General features: G+C 47.1%; 1 protein-coding gene across 3 annotated transcripts in view; it reads right to left on the reverse strand.

The window, feature by feature from the left end:
• CAMK1D (calcium/calmodulin dependent protein kinase ID) overlaps window positions 1-22,536 on the reverse strand; it is a 385,522-nt gene that overhangs the window by 75,918 nt on the left and 287,068 nt on the right. For 2 of the 3 annotated variants that reach the window (XM_029615125.1, XM_029615123.1), the window contains exons 4-5: window positions 7,597-7,735; window positions 5,906-6,032 (exon numbers count right to left, since the gene is read on the reverse strand). In XM_029615125.1, the coding sequence (XP_029470985.1) occupies window positions 5,906-6,032; window positions 7,597-7,735 (266 nt within the window). Of the gene's footprint in view, window positions 1-5,905; window positions 6,033-7,596; window positions 7,736-20,117; window positions 20,325-22,536 lie in introns of all 3 variants that reach the window. The other variant, XM_029615126.1, reaches the window with a different exon arrangement.

Consider the following 22,536-nt stretch of genomic DNA (forward strand, 5'->3'; position numbering starts at 1 on the left):
GGTACTCGTTCCTCGAGGGCCCACGTTCCCTGACTTGCTACTGAATACCACTTCTGCCAGGAAGTTATCGCTGCCTACAACACCAGTGAGTTACCATCTCTCTCTCAGAGCGTTCCCTGGAACCAGGTACTCGCTCCTCGAGGGCCTACTTCATTCCAGCTCCTGGGCAGCTTCTAAGAGACTATTGTGTGAGTGTTACCATCAGGTTCGGTACATGAACTCTGCATACCCTGCCTACTCACTCTATTCAGTTTCTCTACAGCTCTGCCTCCAGGGATCGCTGTTCCAGTATCTGAGGGACTAGAGCCCAGCCGGGCACTTCCAGCTCACTACTGCCACCTCTGGTGGTTCAGGATACTGTTTAATAAAAGAACTAGTGTGTGTCTGTCTCCATACTCTGAGCCTGACCGGTGGTCCCTCTCGGGATCTTCCCCTGGGGGCGTGGTCATCTGCCACCGGCCCAAGGATCCACCCACAACTACCACGAACACTAACAGTCAGTTCTTTCAAAATTCCTCAAGAACACATCCAGGTCTTCATTTTAAACTTTTGTTTGACTGGGAGGGAAAAAAAAATTCCCTTTTTATCTGCAAAGTTTCTCTGCGTGTGCAAGGCTTTAGGGCAGAAAACTCCCAACTGACCCCATACGTGGCACCGTGAGTGGACTTAGAGTAACAAGAGGACAGATTCAGGCTGGACTCTGGCGGAAATCTTGAATAAGCTTCTTTAATAGCGACAAGAAAACAAACAAAAGCATCTCTGCTATTCTTCGCAATCCAACAACACAAAGATAGTATTACAGCTTACAGGTCAGCTGTGCTTTCTTTCTCCAGGCTTCCTCTGGGCCTCCTGTTCCCGCCTGGGCCTAGCTGGCTATACTCCTTCCCTGCTGTCTTAGGCTTAAGGATCTGGATCTGGTCCTTTAAGGTGTTTTGGGGTTTTCTCCTGTATACTCCTTCACAGCAGGATAACCTATGAGTTATCCTGCTAAATGGCTTTAAATATTGACCTCTCTGAGTTTAATCCAATAGAAGGATTCTGGTTGACAGTCAATGTACAACATTAAACTGGATGGATCGCTCACTAATATTCCCTGGGCTTTTTTTTTTTTTTTTTTTCTGCTGCGCTGCTGTTTTGGAAAGCAGATGATGGTTCAGTTATGAAGGTAAATAATTGAAGGTAAGCAGAAAGGTTTGAACATTTGAAGGTTGTGAGGCCCTCCTGTACAGTAATGTATCCTGTTATTACCGCACAGTAACCTAGCATATGGATATTAACGCTATCTTCCCAGCATTTCTAAAACCGGATTATGTATTTCCTGAGGGAAGAGCAAATGCGTTTCCTTTCATAATAAGCATTCAGGGGAGACTTCATTCTCTGTATGAATTTTAAAACAAACAATTTATTTAGCTGTGCTCATGACTCGGAGCAACATTTTTTTTTTTTTTAATCTACTCCACGTTGAACTCTCTACAGCCTTCTCTTGGGAGCAACAAATATTGAAGCGTCGGCAAAATTATAATTGCAGATCCCCACAGAAACTCGTATTCTCCACTGCACGTTCGAGGACGAAGCCGCAGCAGCAGCTCCATCACCCTAAACACATTAAGTGTAATCACTGGCCTGGATGAGGCTTTGGAGACGAACATCTCCCAGGACAGGAGTATGGATGGACGCATTACTGTCGCTCGTTATGCCTTCCTCAGACTAAAGGTCCAACGGGAGCATTCATCAGGGCCTCCGACTTCGCGAAGGGATAAGGCAAAGCTGGTGGCCCAAAAGAGCTGTGTTTTTATAGAGTAGTGGAGAAGGTTTGTGACTGGGTACATCTACTTTCAGGTTTGGTTTTTGTGGGGGGGGGTTTTATAGCCACCAAGAAGCCCTGTTCCATCACCGAATTAGAATTCAAGATCCCATTTAAGAAGGAACAACTTCCAGTCATGTATCACTCAGGGTTTGTTTTTTTTTCAGAAACCATTTCTGCGTGTAAACGGGGGCCTCTGAAATGTATCCATCCTATAAGTGGGTTAAGGTTACACGTCTTGTGCCACTACACATGTCATTTTACCTGCGGGTGGAGAGGGGAGGCATTTGGAGTGGGGGGAGGAGTTTGTATTTGCAAATATATGCACTCGAATTGACCCAAAAACAGTACCTGCACGAATGGCAGTTACATACGAATTGACCCAGAAAAAACAACTTGCACGAATGGCCGCTGCATGTTTGTGGGCATATTCGTTCTTAGGCAATTTCCAAAGAAAATGTGCCCATGGATTTTGCACTTCTGTGCACAGTTTGGAAATGGCCCTCCTTAAGCACAGATGTTTCTACATACCATATTTTTCGCTCCATAAGACGCACTTTTTTTCCCCCAAAAGTGGGGGGGAAAATGTATGTGCGTCTTATGGAGCGAATAAAAAAAAAAAACTAAAAATCTAACAACCCCCCCCCCCCTCCTGACTCCCCCAAGACCTGACAAACGTCCCTGGTGGTCCAGCGGGGGTCCAGGAGCGGTCCGGGAGCAATCTCCTCGGCTTCGGCTGTCAGTAATCAAAATGGCACCGATGGTCCTTTGCCCTCACTATGTCACTGGGACCGACCAATGGCAGCGGTAGTCCCTGTGAGATAGTAAGGGCAAAGGGCCGTTGGCTGCCAGTAATCAAAATGGCGCCGACGGCCCTTTGCCCTCACTATGTCACTGGGACCGACCGCTGCTATTGGTCGGTCTCAGTGACATGGAGAGGGCAAAGGGCCGTCGGCGCCATTTTGTTTACTGGCAGCTGACAGCCGAAGCCGAGGAGATCGTTCCCGGACCGCTCCTGGACCCCCGCTGGACCACCAGGGACATTTGGCAGGTCTTGGGGGGGGTCAGGAGGGTGGGGGGGTTGTAGTAAATTAAGTCGGCAGGTCTTGGGGGGGGTCAGGAGGGTGGGGGGTTGTAGTAAATTAAGTCGGCAGGTTTTGGAGGTGGGTCAGGAAGGTGGGGGTTGTTAATTTAAAGGGTTGGGATGGGGGTTTTTTTTGGGGGGGGAGGGGTTCCCAGAGAAAGAAAAGTTTTCTGATCTGGGGAGTGGACCGAAATGGCCCTTCCCAGACCCGAAAACAAAATGGGGAGAAAAAAAAAAAGCTATGCACTCCCCTAATTTGCTCCATAAGACGCCCAGACGCAGAGCCGGTTTAGCACAAATTTTTTTTTTTTTTATTTTCCCCCTCTGAATCCTAGGTGCGTCTTATGGTCAGGTGCGTCATATAGAGCAAAAAATACGGTATGTAAGATCTGTGATATTGACAGCTCGACATTTTCTTGGTCATCATTAGAATTGTTGGGTCAATCGTTACTGCCCTCTGTTCTTCAATTAGAATTTAACCTCCAGTGGTTAAATTCTAACTGAAACCCTAGTGCGGACCTCGTTCCCAGGTAGTGCTTTCCCTATTCTCTTTAATACCATCGACTTCAATCAAAGCATGATCATATTATATTATCAATTCCTGAATTACTGCACCATACCGATGTGATTTCATCTTTCTTCCTGAAAAGTAGCACAGCTATCACTGTCAGTGAACCAGGCTGGAAGAAACGCATACAGGCCGGCGCCGGGCTGACTGAAACTAATAGATTTTGGATCAGATTAGAATTTGATGCGCTTGAATGCCCAGGGAGTCAAACAAGGCCACTCACAGCAATAATACTCAGGTTACCTATTAAACAGGAGAAGGGTCCCTTAGTCGCTTCCAATTAACCCCGGGCACTCGTTCATCACTTCAGTCTCCCCCCATGGACTGCAGTTAATGTTATCATGATCAGCATTTTGACAGGAGGGAGGGGGGGGACAAATAAATGAAGTGGAAAATGATCTTATCATTTGAAATCCCCGCACTCCTTGCCTTACGTACTAGGCCAGTTATTGATATGTAATAGAAAACTCTCTAGAGCGATATTAATGCCTGTATAGGAATACTACATCTCTAACCAATAATTGTTATAACTATGAATGCCCACTTTGCAAACCGCTGTGATCTATACATGGAACCACGGTATATGAAATGTCTAAACAAACAAATGAATAAACAGAGCAACAATCAACTCCCAATCCTGCAAGCCATATCAGACTTTTGCTGGAAATACAGCCTGGCCCAATGGAAAGGACGTGGCTGCTGGGAAACAGGAGAGGAGAGGAGAGGAGAGGGAAGTGCCAGGAATACATCGCCATGCAGAGACAGTGAAGGCCTGCACCTTTAAACAGGTTCCAGGCACGCTCGGGACAGACCCGGAGGGCAGTGCCAGGAATACATCGCCATGCAGAGACAGTGAAGGCCTGCACCTTTAAACAGGTTCCGGGCACGCTCGGGACAGACCCGGAGGGCAGTGACAGGAATACATCGCCATGCAGAGACGGTGAAGGCCTGCACCTTTAAACAGGTTCCAGGCACGCTCGGGACAGACCCAGAGGGCAGTGACAGGAATACATCGCCATGCAGAGACGGTGAAGGCCTGCACCTTTAAACAGGTTCCAGGCACGCTCGGGACAGACCCGGAGGGCAGTGCCAGGAATACATCGCCATGCAGAGACGGTGAAGGCCTGCACCTTTAAACAGGTTCCAGGCACGCTCGGGACAGACCCGGAGGGCAGTGACAGGAATACATCGCCATGCAGAGACGGTGAAGGCCTGCACCTTTAAACAGGTTCCAGGCACGCTCGGGACAGACCCGGAGGGCAGTGACAGGAAAGGGGTTAAGAGGTCAGGAAAAAGACAGTGGGGGGGTGGGGAACTGGTGCTGGGTTGCATAAGGGGATTTTTATGTTCATCTATCCAAGAGCAGACTGGATCGGCCAATCTGGTCTTTATCTGATGTCATTTTCTAATACGATTCAGTTATTTCCACTTTCAAACAACTTTAATTTTACCCAAGGGTCACGACCCCCATGTGTGACCCCCCCAGTGTGACCCTTTCTAACTGCTGTCCCCTGACGTTTCATTTGCTGCAATGATATCCTTCCTTGCAAATTTCCAAGTTTTAGCAGTGGCTTGAAGACAAGATGAATCTCACTGCCAACACTGCAAGCCACCTCCTGAATCCTGGCTTCAAACTCTTTCTCACAATGAGCGCTGGTGGGTTATTACAGCCTTCAAAAGTGGATGTTATTAGTTTTGCATTGCAAAAGCATAACTAGGATGGCAGAATTGGATTTTTTTCATGCTCTGTGCCCCCCCTTCTACCAGGAGAGACCGTCATGCCATGCTGTTGAAGGCCTTGATAACAACAAGTTAAGCTTGCACCAGACTTCTACGAGATTTTGCAGATGGAACCATGAGGAAAATACAATAAGGGCAGTAAGAAAAGAAAGGAAACAGCATACAAAGGTAGGTGCACCCCCACGTCTGTGCGCTACGTCCCAGTGCTACGAAGAGTCATGAGCATTAGGGTGTTGTGCAGTAAACTCTCCTTCCCGTTCCTACAGAGGATACAACTTGCCAGCTAAACAAAGAGCAATTGTCAGAAGACAAGAAAGAAGACAGATGATCAAAGACTACCAAAGGGGTATCCTGCGCCCGGCCAGAGCTAGAGGGAAATGTCAGATAATCTTTATTTTCAGAGTGCTCAGCTGGCATAGGAAGACGTTTCTGTGTGAGGCTGTCCATGCTACAGTGTTCGCTGTTCTACACTGGGAGGGTAACCTAATGAAATGCAAGCACACCAAGTCCTGGGTCTATTGGTGGCGCTTCATGCACACTTCTCTGCAACATGGGTAACCTTCTGAACTGTGAGGTGCTCGGGCCTGCTTGCGAATACCACAGCTCAGGAAACATAACATGCAAGTTAAGAGAGAGAGAAAAAGAAGAATGGATATGCCTGCAGGCTGGAACTTCTGCAGGACGTTCTCTGTGGCTCCAAACCACTCACCCACATATCCTGGGGTTCCACACGCCGTGGACATCACATCCCCTTTCCCTTCCATTTTCGATAATCCAAAGTCACTAATCATTATTTTCGATTCTTCCTCCTGGCTGTAATACAACAGATTCTCAGGCTGGAAAGAAAAAAAAACATCAGCAAGAGATGTTATTTCACATGGGAGGACAAGACATCCAGTAAGAGTGAAACATTTATGATATGTAAACGATTCTTTTAGAAAGATCAGTCTTAAACGGAAATGAAGAAATGGATGGGCACTAACACTGCAAACTCTTAAGAACAGCATCCCAACTATTTGTTAACAAAATTGTTCCTCTCTCCCACCCCCCTCCCTCCCCTTCTCTGGCAAATCATGTACACCTACAAACTTGTTCCCCTCACGGATATTTACATTTCACAAATAAAATCAGTTTGAAACTCGAATTCCCAGCTCCTTCTGATCCAAGCATGAGCTATGTAAATGTGAGATATACTCTCCACTTGAGAGAGATGTTTTTAAGATGACTGAATTAGGAATGTATACGAAAGATGCGCAAATGGACAGCAGCCAGGGATGAATTAGGAATGTATACGAAAGATGCGCAAATGGACAGCAGCCAGGGATGAATTAGGAATGTATACGAAAGATGCGCGGATGGACAGCAGCCAGGGATGAATTAGGAATGTATACGAAAGATGCGCGGATGGACAGCAGCCAGGGATGAATTAGGAATGTATACGAAAGATGCGCGAATGGACAGCAGCCAGGGATGAATTAGGAATGTATACGAAAGATGCGCGAATGGACAGCAGCCAGGGATGAATTAGGAATGTATGCGAAAGATGCGCGGATGGACAGCAGCCAGGGATGAATTAGGAATGTATGCGAAAGATGCGCGGATGGACAGCAGCCAGGGATGAATTAGGAATGTATACGAAAGATGCGCGAATGGACAGCAGCCAGGGATGAATTAGGAATGTATACGAAAGATGCGCGGATGGACAGCAGCAGGGATGAATTAGGAATGTATGCGAAAGATGCGCGGATGGACAGCAGCCAGGGATGAATTAGGAATGTATACGAAAGATGCGCGGATGGACAGCAGCCAGGGATGAATTAGGAATGTATACGAAAGATGCGCGGATGGACAGCAGCCAGGGATGAATTAGGAATGTATACGAAAGATGCGCGGATGGACAGCAGCCAAGGATGAATTAGGAATGTATACGAAAGATGCGCGGATGGACAGCAGCCAGGGATGAAGCTTTGACTATTGGCGCTACTGCTCACAAGTTTCAGACTTGTGCTAATTCAAGCCCTTTCTTGTATCTATAAAGAATGCTGTTATTTTATTATCTGAATTAAGAGGCTCTGCTATGGGACTCAGTCACTCTATATTGCAGCCAGGATGAAGTAGCTGAAAAGAATAAATTGCCAAGTTCCTCAGGGACTATAATCAAGTCACACAATTTATAGTGTACATTAGTTTGCCAGGAAGATATTGAAACAGTATATCAGTAGGGAATCTTCACAACCGCTCTCTCCAGCATTGGCCTTGTGAGCAATTATTATATTAGAGAACCCGATGAGAGATGGGAATAACATCCTCCTGCTTTTGTTGAACTTTTTAATGTCCTTGGTAGTGTGTTTTTCAGAAAGGAGCAGTTGGATACCACAAGATTGGCTGCGAGGAGCTCACCTTCAAATCTCTGTGCACAATACCCATCTTGTGCAAGTAGTACACAGCATCCAAGACCTGCCGGATCAGTGTGCTGGCATCCTTCTCTGTGTAAAATCCCTTCTCAACTATCCGGTCGAAAAGTTCTCCTCCGGATACTCTGAAAGAGACGGCAGAAGGAAAACATTACCCATTGCAGCAGAAGTGAAAAAACAATTGTCAGTTGTACAGGAGAAATGATTAGCCTGCTGGTCAGATGGACGCCGTTATTTGTTTATTTGAAATATGTATATTTTGCTCCATCCACAATTCTGAGTGGGTAACATCGAAACGTACATAAAAGCACAGATAGAAACGAGACAAATCGTACAATACTACAGCAGCCCTTGAAGGCACCCACTCTCTCTCTCTACGTCTTGCAGGGGGTCCTTCAAGCCACAACCGGCAGATTAAAATCTCCGACCAGCAACGCGTCTCCCTTCTTTCCCACCTTTTTGGATGTCTTCGACTAGACCTCTGTGCAGCTCCTGAGCCGGAGGCCTGTACATCACACCCATGTAAATGGAAGCACCATCTTCTTTTTTTTTTTTAGGACGGCCCATAATGCTTCCTCCCTACCCCATGTCCCTTGCATTTCAGTTGCTTGGATTTTGCTTTTGACATAAAGAGCACCTCCTTCCCCGTTTCCTGTTCTCTCTGTCCTTCCTGGACAAGTCGTGGCCCGGGATGGCCGTAACCCCGATCCTGAGAGTCGGTGAACCAGGTCTCTGTGACAGCGACGCTATCAGGCCTACGAGACCCGACTTCCTTATGCATAAGAGATATATATATATAATAAATAAGAAGTAAGAAATAAAGGCTATTATTCATAAGAAATACACTGTCTATGTTGTCCTCTGTGTCCTTGGTAAACTTTTTTATTGCAGACGATGTTCACCGTCCGCTTCCACTGTTAGCTCCGGGATTTTGTTGCCCAGGCTGCAAGCATTTGTGGTCAGAGCTTTCCACCTTTTCTCCATTGCTGGGCTGCTCTTTCTGCTTTTCTTTCAGATGACTGATTTGAGATACCAGCCCTTCTTTATTTAACAAACACAGTCACTTAAATACAGACTAGTTTGGATTCTAAAATAGAGAGATTTCAAACCATGCAGAACACGGATAATGCAGAAGCATAAATCTATATTATAGCTAACTTAAAATAAAATTCAACTTATTTGGCCACAAGGCCCAGGAGAAGTGTATGTGCCACTGAAGAGGCACCTGTGAGTCACCAGACCCAGGCGATATCAGCCCTTAACTTTTTTGTTTTTTAAATTAAAAAGCACAGCAGGAGCGTTGCTGCTTGCCAAGATTGTAGATGGGAATGGGGTAGAAGAAACTCTGTTTACAAAACAGGATGTATGGGAAGAGCTAGGAAAACTGAAAGTGGAGAAGACCATGGGGCCGGATGAGGTACATCCCAGGATACTGAGGGAGCTCAGAGATGTGCTGGTGGGTTCAATATATCCCTGGAAATGGGAGCGGTGCCGAGTGATTGGAGAAGAGCGGTGGTGGTCCCGCTTCACAAGAGTGGGAGCAGAGAGGAGGCTGGAAACTACAGGCAGGTTAGCCTCACCTCGGTGGTGGGAAAAGTAATGGAGACTCTGCTGAAGGAAAAGTAATGGAGACTCTACAGTCAGGAGGATTGCTGGACCCCAGGCAGCATGGATTCACCAGGGGACGGTCCTGTCAGACAAATCTGATTGACTTTTTTTGATTGGGTGATTAGAGAATTGGATCAAGGAAGAGCACTCGATGTGATTTACTTGGATTTCAGCAAAGCTTTTGATACGGTCCCACATAGGAGACTTGAGAATAAAATGAGAAGCTTGGGAGTGAGTGCCAAGGTGATGGCCTGGTTGATGGATAGAAGATGGTGTGTGATGGTAAATGGAGCCTGCTCTGAAGAAAATGGTGTTAAGTGGAGAGCTACAGGGATCGGTTTTGGGACCGGTTCTGTTCAATATCTATGTGAGCGACCTGGCGGAAGGGATAGAAGGTAAAGTTCGTCTATTTGCAGATGATACTAAGATCTGCAACAGAGTGGACACGCCTGAAGGAGTAGAGAGAATGAAAAGAGATTTAAGAAAGCTTGAAGAGTGGCTGAACACTTGGCAGCTGGGATTCAATGCCAAGAAGTGCAGAGTCAGGATCTGGGGTGTAGTAATGCAAAAGAGCTGCATGTGATGAGGGTGAAAGGCTGTTGTGCATGGACTGGGAGAGGGACCTTGGGGTGAGAGTGTCTGGGGATCTGAAGATGGTGAAGGTGATAGCTAAAGCCAGACGAATGCTGGGCTGCATAGAGAGAGGAATAACCAGGAAGAAAAAGGAGGTGATAATGCCCTTGTACAGGTCCTTGATGAGGCCTCACCTGGAGTACTGCGTTCAGTTCTGGAGACCGAATCTCAAAAAAGACAGAGGCAAGATGGAGGCGGTCCAGAGAAGGGCGACCAAAAAGGTGGTGGTGGTGGTGGGGGTCTGTATCGGAAGTCCTAAGAGAAGAGGCTGAAGGATCTGAATATGCATAGCCTGGAGGAGAGGAGGTGCACAGGAGATGTGATTCAGACCTTCAGATAATGGAAAGGTTTTAATGATGCAGAAAATTTAAACCTTTTCCATTGGAATGAAATAAGTAGAACTAGGGGTTACGAAATGAAACTCCATGGGGGAATGACTCAGAACCAACGTCAGGAAATATTTCTTCACGGAGAGCGTGGTGGATGCCTGGAATAACCTTCCAGAGGAGATAAGACAAAAACTACCCTTAACAGAAACATGGGGGTAACCTGCACGGAGCAGCAGTTACTACCCTTAACAGAAACATGGGGGTAACCTGCACGGAGCAGCAGTTACTACCCTTAACAGAAACATGGGGGCAACCTGCACAGAGTAGTAGTTACTACCCTTAACAGAAACATGGGGGTAACCTGCACAGAGTAGTAGTTACTACCCTTAACAGAAACATGGGGGTAACCTGCACGGAGCAGCAGTTACTACCCTTAACAGAAACATGGGGGTAACCTGCACAGAGTAGTAGTTACTACCCTTAACAGAAACATGGGGGTAACCTGCACAGAGTGGCAGTTACTACCCTTAAAAGAAACATGGGGGTAACCTGCACGGAGCGGCAGTTACTACCCTTAACAGAAACATGGGGGTAACCTGCACAGAGTGGCAGTTACTACCCTTAACAGAAACATGGGGATAACCTGCATGGAGCAGCAGTTACTACCCTTAACCGAAACATGGGGGTAAGCTGCACGGAGCGGCAGTTACTACCCTTAACAGAAACAGGGGGGTAACCTGCACGGAGCGGCAGTTACTACCCTTAACAGAAACATGGGGGTAACCTGCACAGAGTGGCAGTTACTACCCTTAACAGAAACATGGGGATAACCTGCATGGAGCAGCAGTTACTACCCTTAACCGAAACATGGGGGTAACCTGCACGGAGCGGCAGTTACTACCCTTAACCGAAACATGGGGATAACCTGCATGGAGCGGCAGTTACTACCACGAGGAACTTGCTGGGCAGAATTAATGAACTATTTGTTCTTTTTATGCCCTCATTACTGTGTCACTGTGTTGTGGTTACAGAGATAAAAATGTTTCGTGTGGGCTCTTGGGCTGCCCTGCTGTCTCCTCTCCTGAGAGGATCCGGGGGAGGGGGTGTCCCAGTCTTGTACTGCTCGTGTGTCTGAAAGGGATTTATTCGGTGTTTTGGAGAAAGAGGATTTTCTTTGTGGGGAGTGAGAGGGGAGTCTGCCCTGAGGGAGAAGGCCCCAGTGAGCGGCTGCCTAGAAGAAGGCGTCAGGCCTGATGCCAGTGTCCTGCTGAGGGGTCGCGTCCAGTCTGCAGGTGGCACCGGGGGATGCACAGGTGTGGTGCCCAGGGGGGCCCCCTGTGACGAGGAGCTTCCCATGACTGTTTCTTTGATTTATTTTCCGTATTCAGGGCCGACACCACCGCCCCCTCCCCCGGTGAACCTTATAGTCATCCATGAAGCCCCCCTTCGGCCCGTCCCACACACACAGATAAGAGTTATGCATTTAAAATAAAATTGTACATGAAAAATATCAAAGTACCATATTCTGAGGTAAAAGTGCCATTTACATTATATTTACATGCACTGCTGTGAGCCAACCAGAAATCCCTGCAAAAAGGACACTTGGAACCCGTATTGCTTTAGGCTTATTGCATCATGTGTTGGGTCTAAAACATTAATACACTTCCTATTAGGAGAATATCTCACCTCAGTCACACATGCAGGACATAAACCTACTGTCACCAAACGCAGAATAGAGCAATCATAAAGCAGAAATACAAACGTGACAAAACCTGAAATGGAAACCGCAAGAAGCCAGACACTCTGTGCAGTGGAACAATAAAAACCAGAACCATCACCATTCCTCAAACATCAAACAATAAAATTAAAAATCAAAATAAATACATAATCAAAATAGTAAAGACATGCTAATAATAATAATCCAAACAGATGACCAAACATCCAAATTAAAAACTCACATAGAATTTTTTTTAAATGCCCCAAACACCAATAAAATATTTCAAAACAGCAGACCCAGCAAATAACACCTGAAAAATAAAAAGGATTTTAAAAATTCATGCTCTCCATACCTGGGAACTTTTGATTTCCAGTCACCCTGGGATTGTGATGGAGTAGTGGGAATGGGGTGCACAAACTTTCTCCTCCCTTTCTTATATTTTTACCTACACACACACACACACACACACACTTCCTCTTAGACAAAACCACAGGCATCTCCAGCTCTTCTTTGGTTGGGATCTGCCAGCAGCCCCCATTCTTTCTCACACTCCCAACTCAGACAATCTCCCATTCATATCCACACACCCCAGGCAAGCTCCCATTCATATCCACCTAAATACCAGGCAGGCTCCCATTCTCACACACACATACCCTGCCTATCCCAGGAAAGCTCTCATGCATGCATGCGCACACACACATATACACATCCCAGGCAGGCTCTTATTCTCACACACACATACCCTGCCTATTCTAGGAAAGCTCTCATGCATGCATGCGCACACACACATATACACATCCCAGGCAGGCTCTCATTCTCACACACACATACCCTGCCTATCCCAGGAAAGCTCCCATGCATGCATGCGCACATACACATACATACACATCCCAGGCAGGCTCTCATTCTCACACACACATACCCTGCCTATCCCAGGAAAGCTCCCATGCATGCATGCGCACACACACATATACACATCCCAGGCAGGCTCTCATTCTCACACACACATGCCCTGCCTATCCCAGGAAAGCTCCCATGCATGCATGCGCACACACACATATACACATCCCAGGCAGGCTCTTATTCTCACACACACATACCCTGCCTATTCTAGGAAAGCTCTCATGCATGCATGCGCACACACACACATATACACATCCCAGGCAGGCTCTCATTCTCACACACACATGCCCTGCCTATCCCAGGAAAGCTCCCATGCATGCATGTGCACACACACATATACACATCCCAGGCAGGCTCTCATTCTCACACACACATACCCTGCCTATCCCAGGAAAGCTCTCATGCATGCATGCGCACACACACATATACACATCCCAGGCAGGCTCTTATTCTCACACACACATGCCCTGCCTATTCTAGGAAAGCTCTCATGCATGCATGCGCACACACACACATATACACATCCCAGGCAGGCTCTCATTCTCACACACACATGCCCTGCCTATCCCAGGAAAGCTCCCATGCATGCATGTGCACACACACATATACACATCCCAGGCAGGCTCTCATTCTCACACACACATACCCTGCCTATCCCAGGAAAGCTCTCATGCATGCATGCGCACACACACATATACACATCCCAGGCAGGCTCTTATTCTCACACACACATGCCCTGCCTATTCTAGGAAAGCTCTCATGCATGCATGCGCGCACACACACATATACACATCCCAGGCAGGCTCTCATTCTCACACACACATGCCCTGCCTATCCCAGGAAAGCTCCCATGCATGCATGTGCACACACACATATACACATCCCAGGCAGGCTCTCATTCTCACACACACATACCCTGCCTACTCTAGGAAAGCTCCCATGCATGCATGCGCACACACACACATATACACATCCCAGGCAGGCTCTCATTCTCACACACACATGCCCTGCCTATCCCAGGAAAGCTCCCATGCATGCATGTGCACACACACATATACACATCCCAGGCAGGCTCTCATTCTCACACACACATACCCTGCCTATCCCAGGAAAGCTCCCATGCATGCATGCACGCACACACACATATACACATCCCAGGCAGGCTCTTATTCTCACACACACATACCCTGCCTATTCTAGGAAAGCTCTCATGCATGCATGCGCACACACACACACACACACATACAGGCAGCCTCTCATTCACACACACACACCCATGCCAGGCAGCCTCCCATTCATACACACCCACTCATCCCAGGCAGCTTCCCATTCATACACATAGACACTCACACACATCCCAGGCAGCCTCCCATTCACTCACACACACACACAACCCAGACAAGCTCTCATTCACATCCACACACCCCAGGCAAGCTCCCATTCACACACACACACACACCCATCTCAGGCAGCCTCCCATTCACTCAACACACATATGCAGACCAGGCAGGCATGGTCCACAGGTCATTCTTCCTCCTCTGCTACTGCTGCTAGCTTGAATCTTCTTCGTTGTGGAGAGCAGACATTCTGCACCTCCTCCTGCATACTGGCCCCGTGGTAATTCAACACATTCACGGTGCTAGAACTTCCTGTAATCTCATTTTGTGCATTGCGGTGGGTTTGGGTCCACTGGCGATAGCAAGGGCCTCTCCTTGCTCCTGATGCTGCACCCCCGGGTGTGCCGCCCTGTGCAATTGCACACCCAGTTGCGCCGGGCCTGTCTGTATTGATGTGCACTACATTGTCATTTTACATCTGCAATCAAGTTTTCAGTAAAAAGATTTAATTTTTCAACAGTGGTGCACCTGTCTGGTTTTTCCTTTTTTTATAGGACTAATGCAGAAGACCTCCAGGAAATCTTAAAGACTTCCCCAGCTTACTGTTGGGAACCCAAATGGGGGTGACAAAACCTTCAGCTGGGGTCACAAGTGCCTGAAATGGCAGCGCTCTACAGGTCACTATATCTAAACTTAGAGCGACCAAATTAGAATGGTCAGGTCAAACCATATACAATAACTTAATTGTGACCCCAATTCCTGTTTAACACCTTTTTTTTTAAGATGCTGCTGTTATTAGCTGTTTGACCATCATACTAGGCATCATTGTGTGGTGTTATACAGCCATTATCACTCTGCCTTATGTTTAATCATTGGTCAGTCCATTATTCAAATTTTTCAATTATTATGTGCATCTCTCACCATTGCTTTATAATTTTCTTTATATTTTCTTTATAATTCCATAATATCTTGGATAAACTTTACTTATCTTATCGTCTTGTGACACGCATTCGGGCATAACAGAGCAGTGAGCTAATCGTCCTCATTGCTGAAAATTTGGGCAAGAAATTCATGGTTGGTTTACAGCAGCGAAAAAAGGAAAGACAAGAACGCGTGTCACATTTGAATAAAAAAGATATAGTTGCGATGGAGAAGGTACAGAGAAGGGTAACCAAAATGATAAAGGGGATGGAACAGTTTCCCTATGAGGAAAGGCTGAAGAGGTTAGGGCTGTTCAGCTTGGAGAAGAGACGGCTGAGGGGGGATATGATAGAGGTCTTTAAGATCATGAGAGGTCTGGAACGAGTAGATGTGAATCGGTTATTTTCACTTTCGAATAATAGAAGGACTAGGGGGCACTCCATGAAGTTAGCAAGTAGCACATTTAAGACTAATCGGAGAAAATTCTTTTTCACTCAACGCACAATAAAGCTCTGGATGTGTTTAGTGCAATTAGTGTAGCTGGGTTCAAAAAAGGATTGGATAAGTTCTTGGAGGAGAAGTCCATTAACTGCTATTAATCAAGTTTACTTAGGGAATAGCCACTGCTATTAATTGCATCAGCTGGTCTGACCCAGCATGGCAATTTCTTATGTTCTTAACATCCCCTCCGTCAGGAAAGAACCAAGAAGCAATGGGTCACAACTTGGCGCCAACAGTCCCAATTGAGCCCCTACGCCCCACCAGCTGGCGGAACAGGGCTTACACTAAAATGGTACCCAATGTGGGGCCTGAAGGTGTTTTGGAGTGCATGTCAACATGTTCGTTGACTGAAAATTGCAACCGTAGAGTTCAAGAGCCGTCTTCTCCAAGCAGAAGTGAAACCCGTGAAACTTTCCTGCCGGAGAGGCACCTGGTGCGAGGGGGTGCAAACTGGAGCCATCGTGATCATGCATCAGCTTTCGTCATGATGTCACCGCTGAACATGAAAAACTCATGCAGGCCGGTCAAGAGCGTGATTGGAGTTTGCCAGAATAAAATGAGCAAAGGCCTGGTTAAAACCAAGTGCTCTTTCACTGCACTACTGCAGTGATTTATGCTGGAGGGCAGGAAACAGGTGGAGCACTCTACTAACCCCTGATGCCCTTACTGCTCCAAGTTTCATCAAACTTGTACCATACTGCAAGGTTAGAAGACTTTGCCCGCATTGTCATCTGCTGCAGTGCAGCTTGTAAAGGCCTTTTGTATCAGACTGAGGTCTCTGTTACTGCCATGGAAGCCTGCGATCTCTTGTGGACACTGAGGCTCTATACCCTGTGGCGAGTAGCGGAGAATCTGTTGAAGGGGAACCTATCTCTGTTTGGCCCATTCCTGAAATCCCGGAGTCTAACACTAGCGCCGTTGAACCTTTTGGATCCTGGCATGTACTGACCCTGCCAAAGGGGACTTAACCCATTCCAGTGAATGAGCAAGGAGTAGTGGGAAGGATGCACCTGGAAGTTAATGCAGCCCTTGGTACCTGTGCAGTTTCAAACTTGCATCCACAATGCCTTCCACTACTCACCTCTTTTCCATGTGGCCAAAAGTCGAAATCCCCTCACCCGGATATGACTGACTTAGGCAAGTAATTCCATTGTTACCCATGTAAAAGGGAGATACTCCACAGCATACGAACTTTATATTATTAAAATGGTTGTGTTATTAAAATGCAGGGGCGAATGAAGGGGAATGGCCTGTGCTGTATGCACCGAGCTGCAGGAGGAAGCCAGGGGAGCTTCTATAACGAGGCAGGGTGAGGCTTCAGGCGGCAAAATTTGGAAGCAGCAAAAACTGCCCCCCCCCCCCCCCAAACTCCTCTAGCAGCCGCCTCACCCTGCCGCCAAAACGACAAAGGACCCGCGGGCCTCCGATGGATAGTCCTGGGGAATTCCTCCACCTACCCCCCCCCCCCCGCGCGCAGAATTGGTGCCTGCCTCAGCCGGAACCTGGAAGGAGAGCGGCAGCGTCCAGTCCAGGCAGAAGCAATTGATCCTGCACCTGGATTCACAGAGGGCAGAGCGGGGGGAGCGGGCAGCGCTTGGCAGAGGCTGGGCCGCGCAGGAACGCGCGGAGGTTCAACGGCTGCTCTTGTGCGCGTAACAGGGGTTTAGCGCGCGACTGGGTCTTGTCTAAAATGTGCGCTGCACGCACCAGACCCAGCCACGCGCATAACCCCCGTATTTTACGCGTGTGGGGGAATAAAAATTTGGCCTTTTAACCTTTGCAGCTGCACCTTTCAGTTTTTTTCTAACTATTTTCCTCATTTTATCAAAGTTTCTCTTTTGAAAGTTTAGTGTTAGAGCTGTAGATTTACTTATTGTCCCCCTTCCAGTTATTAGTTTAAATTTGATCATGTTATGATCACTGTTGCCAAGTGGCCCCACCACCATTACCTCTCTCACCAAATCCTGCGTCCCACCAAGAATTAAATCTATAATAGCTCCCTCTCTTGTTGGTTCCTGAACCAATTGCTCCATGAAACAGTCATTTATTACATCCAGGAACTTTATATCTCTAGCAAATAAAATAAATAAATAAATAAATAAGTCCTGATGTTACATTTATCCATTCAATATTGGGGTAACTGAAATCTCCCATTATTATTGCACTGCCAAATTGGTTTGCTTCCCTGATTCCTCTTAGCATTTCATCATCTGTCTGACCATTTTGTCCAGGTGGACGGTAGTATACTCCTATCACTATACTCTTACCCAACACACACTGAGCATTTAGTCTCTTGTATGATCTTTATCTTGTTGGACTCTATACCCTCCCGGACATAAGGGGATATCTTACTGAGGAGTGTAGCCTAGTAGCAGAGTCACGTAGGGGTAGATTTTCAGACGAGCGCGAATAGCCTACTTTTGTTTGCGCTCCAGGCGCAAACAAAAGTACGCTGGATTTTAGTAGATACGCGCGTAGTCGCGCGTATCGGCTAAAATCCTGGATCGGCGCGCGCAAGGCTATCGATTTCGTATAGCCTGCGCGCGCCGAGCCGCGCAGCCTACCCCCGTTCCCTCCTAGGCCGCTCCGAAATCGGAGCGGCCTAGAAGGGAACTTTCCTTTGCCCTCCCCTCACCTTCCCCTCCCTTCCCCTACCTAACCCACCCGCCCGGCCCTGTCTAAACCCCCATCCTACCTTTGTCGGGGGATTTACGCCTCCCTTCGGGAGGCGTAAATCCCCGCGCGCGAGCGGGACTCCTGCGCGCCGGGCCGCGACCTGGGGGCGGGTACGGAGGGCGCGGCCACGCCCCCGGGCCGTCGCCACGCCCCCGTACCCGCCCCCAAAACGCTGCCGACACGCCCCCGGAACGCCGCGACGACCGGGCCCGCCCCCCGACACGCCCCCCTCCGAGAACCCCGGGACTTACGCGAGTCCCGGGGCTCTGCGCGCGCCGGGAGGCCTATGTAAAATAGGCTTCCCGGCGCGCAGGGCCCTGCTCGCGTAAATCCGCCCGGTTTTGGGCGGATTTACGCGAGCAGGGCCCCATAGTGTAGTGTAGATTGAATGTACTATCTTTGCTACAGCACACCCATCAATTTTTATTTTATTTAACATTTTTTTTATACCGACATATGTTAACAACATCGCATGGGTTTCCATAGAACAAAAATGCAGCATAAAGGCTTTACAATAAAATTGATTTTGAACCGGGGAGGGGAGATACTAAATGAAAGAAGTTATGAGGTAGGAAGGGGGAGATAAAGGGGGAGTATGAAGGGAGAGGGAAAGGTCGAAACTATGAGAGGATGGAGGGGGGATAAGCTGTAAATACATAGGGGGTGTTAAGGGATATTACAATAATCGCCTTAAAATGATGTACAATCAGTAGGTATACGATACTAATGTCGAGCGGAATATGTCAGATACTGGTAAAGGCTGTTGCAATGGTTTATTCCTATTTCTATATCACAGAGCGGCCTCTAGTGTCTGTGTGGACTGAGAGTGCAGGAGTCTTTTACCTCCTATGCCCACCGCAGACAATCTGCAGGCCTAGAGCCTTGATGAGGAGCCAAAGCCTTGGCTGAAATAATTGCTACCAGTTCACCCACTGTGGCTGGGGAAGTATATTTTCTCTTGTTGTGATTTTTGGTTGGCGGAGGGAAGTTTTGCTCCACTCTTCTCATCGGGAGAGAGAGCATCTAATATCAGTTCCTCTAGGGCCTTGCCCCTTGCGAGACAGACCCAGATGTGCCAACCTCCCAGACATCTGCGATCCTCACGGAGAGGTCTTTTAGATATCAGCAGGTCTTCATGTGACCCGAGAGCGCGCTTTCTCCATTGCAGCCCCGGCTCTCTGGAACGCTTTCTCGTACGAGACTGTCTGAAAACATTCAGAGGATTATTAAAAACCTTCTTATTTAAGCTGGCCTATGTGTAATACCTTTTATTATGTTCTTCATCTAGAAACGATCCACATCCATAGGTGTCTTATAATCCAGGAGTTTCTTGCACCAGAACATTTGTTTTATATTAAGAGTTGAATCGTTATTTTATGCATTTTAATTACGTAATTTTAGCCTTGAATATTTTAAGTATGCTTGTTTTATGATATATCACTTAGCCCTTCCTAGTGTTAAGTGAGTAACAAATTTTAATAAATGTAAATGGCAGTATTTTATTTTTGGAAGTCAGGAGTTTTATTGTTGTAACTGGAGGTTTCTGAGGTTTTGGAGCCTTGACAATCACCCCTGTCTCACTCGGGCAGAAACACTCAGTAGCCCAACACGTACAACTCTGGAAGAAGAAATGGATCCCCATCCAGTACCGTACTGGGATGGATAACTGAAGGGGAAGAGACAAGAGTGGCGGTACTAACCTGAGAGGAGAGCGGAGGAAACACCAAGATCAAGCAGAAGATTAGGAAGAACCTAAGTCCAGTAACCAGAATCAGCCTTAAAGGTCCCGCAGGGAAGAAAAAGGGGTTCCCAGGGAAGAATTAGAGGGACCGTGAAATGAAATGGGACAAGATAAGGATGTACCACGGAGCCACACAATTACCGAGGAAGCCATGATTCAGTCAAGATTGCTGTTGGAGCACTGTTCTGGAGTCCTGAGCATTGCTGGCGCTTAGACTTGCAGTCTCCAAACCAGAGGCTTGACCTTGGAGCAGATTCTTCATTGCTTTTGCTCATTTCTCTCTTGGTGTAGCATCAGCCTTCTGCTCTGGATCCTTACTTCTCATTTTCTCACTGCTGGTTGGGTGTCCTTTGGGATATGAGATATACTACAAATCAAACATCATTCCAGCTCTTCTCTTCTAAAAAGGTTCATATCGTTCGGCTGGATGGGATATATGCAGGGGAAAAGCTCAATCACTCAACAGATATGTGAGTTATTTCTTTGCTCTCTTATGAATGCAGTTTGTTTTACAGTATAATGTACTGCTGTCTATTAATAAACGACTGTATCTCATGCTTCAACATCCAAGGTATTAGCGGTTTTCTGAAACACACCCTCCTGTGACTAATGTCGCCAACAGACAGGGCCCCTGGTCTCCCCCAATAACGCGACCGCAGAAAGGGCCGTGAAAACCAGCCTGGTGCCCATCAAATCGCCGGAGACCAGGGAGGCCGAGCGGGGATTGTGGATACTGAGGCTGACCAGCGGCAGTAAATCTCTCTCACCCTCTCCCAACCAATTCCTCCCCTCCTTCTGCGCTAAGTACCTGAATGTAATCCGCTTTGAAGTGCCTGAACAGCGGAATCTTAAGTAAAGAACAAGATGGTGGCAGGAAGAGGACGAGGAGAGGGGCAGCATGTTGGGCCCACGTTCTCCTCTGCCATCTGTCTAAACATTCCATGGCACATTCTTTTCATGGGAACGGCAGAGGAAAGAACTGTTCCAGTGCACAGAATGAAACCAGTCTGGATAATATTCCTGGCTCACAAATTATCCAATTTATCAAAGGCTGAAATCTCGGTAGGCTTATGATCATTTTATTTGTGCCTTTACGAATCAAAACCGTTCAGTACGTGAGCCTTCATCAGGAGCCCTACAGCTACCAGAACTACATAGCCATCCAGTTAATGAGTAAAGACCTGAACCCAAACCGGGGGGGGGGGGGGGGGGGGGGTGTTTAAATCTCATCCCATGGCATTCCAAGGTGATACACAAAGTTGGCTTTTTTTCTTAACTAAAAACAAGACTACGGAGACAATTAAAGAACAGACTGGCAGCAACAGGATGGCCGAAGATCTTTACTTTATAACCTATGCATGCTGAGAGCTATGCGTGTGCAAAGGGTCTCCCCTGCTTGGCTCTTTTCATGTTATAAACTGATCCAGATGGAGGCAAAACTGACATCCATGACCTATCTATCTTGGCCACTCGAGAACTGGTTAACTGTATTAAAAAATGTATAAGCTTTATCTTTAAATTGAAATTTTATTTGCATCTTATTGCATCATCACCCAGTACAATGAATTATAGACCAATCTGACAAACGCTTAGAACCAGTCAGGGGCACTAATGGGACGACCATTTGTTTTCTCAGGATTACTGTTACATATGACGCATCGGAGCAGAAGCTTTGTAACCCTTTTATGATATCACACTCATCCATATTTCAGTCCTCCCAGCTGTTGATCAGCTAACAAAGTGTGGAACGGCCCTGCCTCATCTGCCAAATCCATGCATGACAAGGGGCTTTGCAGTACACGCAGATGAATGCCACCTGCAGCTTGTAGAGCAAAGCAAAATTCGGCTTTCTGAAATGCAATTTAATGGCAAGGCTAAACAGGTTAGGACTCTTCTGCTTGAGAAGAGACAAGTGAGAGGGAACATGACAGAGGTCTATAAAATCATGGATGGAGTGGAAAGGTAAATAGGGAACTATTATCTTTTCAAATAGTACCAAGACTATGGGGTAGACAGTGAAGCTAGCAGGCAGCACATTTTAAACAAATCAGAGAAAGTATTTTTCTGCTCAATGCACAATCAAGACATAGTCAAGGCAGCTAACAACAGTGGGGTTCAAAAGAGGACTGGACAGGTTTGTGAAGGAAAAGTCCATAAACAGTCATTAGCCAGGTAGACTTGGGGAAGCTGGCGCTTATCCCTAGGGAATGAGCAGCAAGAAATCGATCTCTTCCTCGGGAGTTGCTGGGTACTTGTGACCCGGACTGGCCATGATCAGAGACAGGATGCTGGGTTCGATGGACCTTTGGTGCCCCTTATACTCTTACAACAAAAAGGACATTGAAGAATTGTGGAGCTAACTGACACAGGAGTGCGCCTCGACGCTGTGCGCTGAGGATGAGCAGAGTAAGCTTAGCCCCCTCTTTTCAGGGCAACTTTCAAGGCAATTTAGGTGGGTAAAATCGGCCATCTGAAAACTGCTCACGCTCGGTGCATCTGCCACATTCAGAGATTCCCTAACGCATGTTGCATTTCCCACTCTCTGTGAATACGTTTCCAG

The sequence above is a fragment of the Rhinatrema bivittatum genome, chromosome 9, assembly GCF_901001135.1.
Source record: "Rhinatrema bivittatum chromosome 9, aRhiBiv1.1, whole genome shotgun sequence".
NCBI lineage: Eukaryota > Metazoa > Chordata > Amphibia > Gymnophiona > Rhinatrematidae > Rhinatrema > Rhinatrema bivittatum.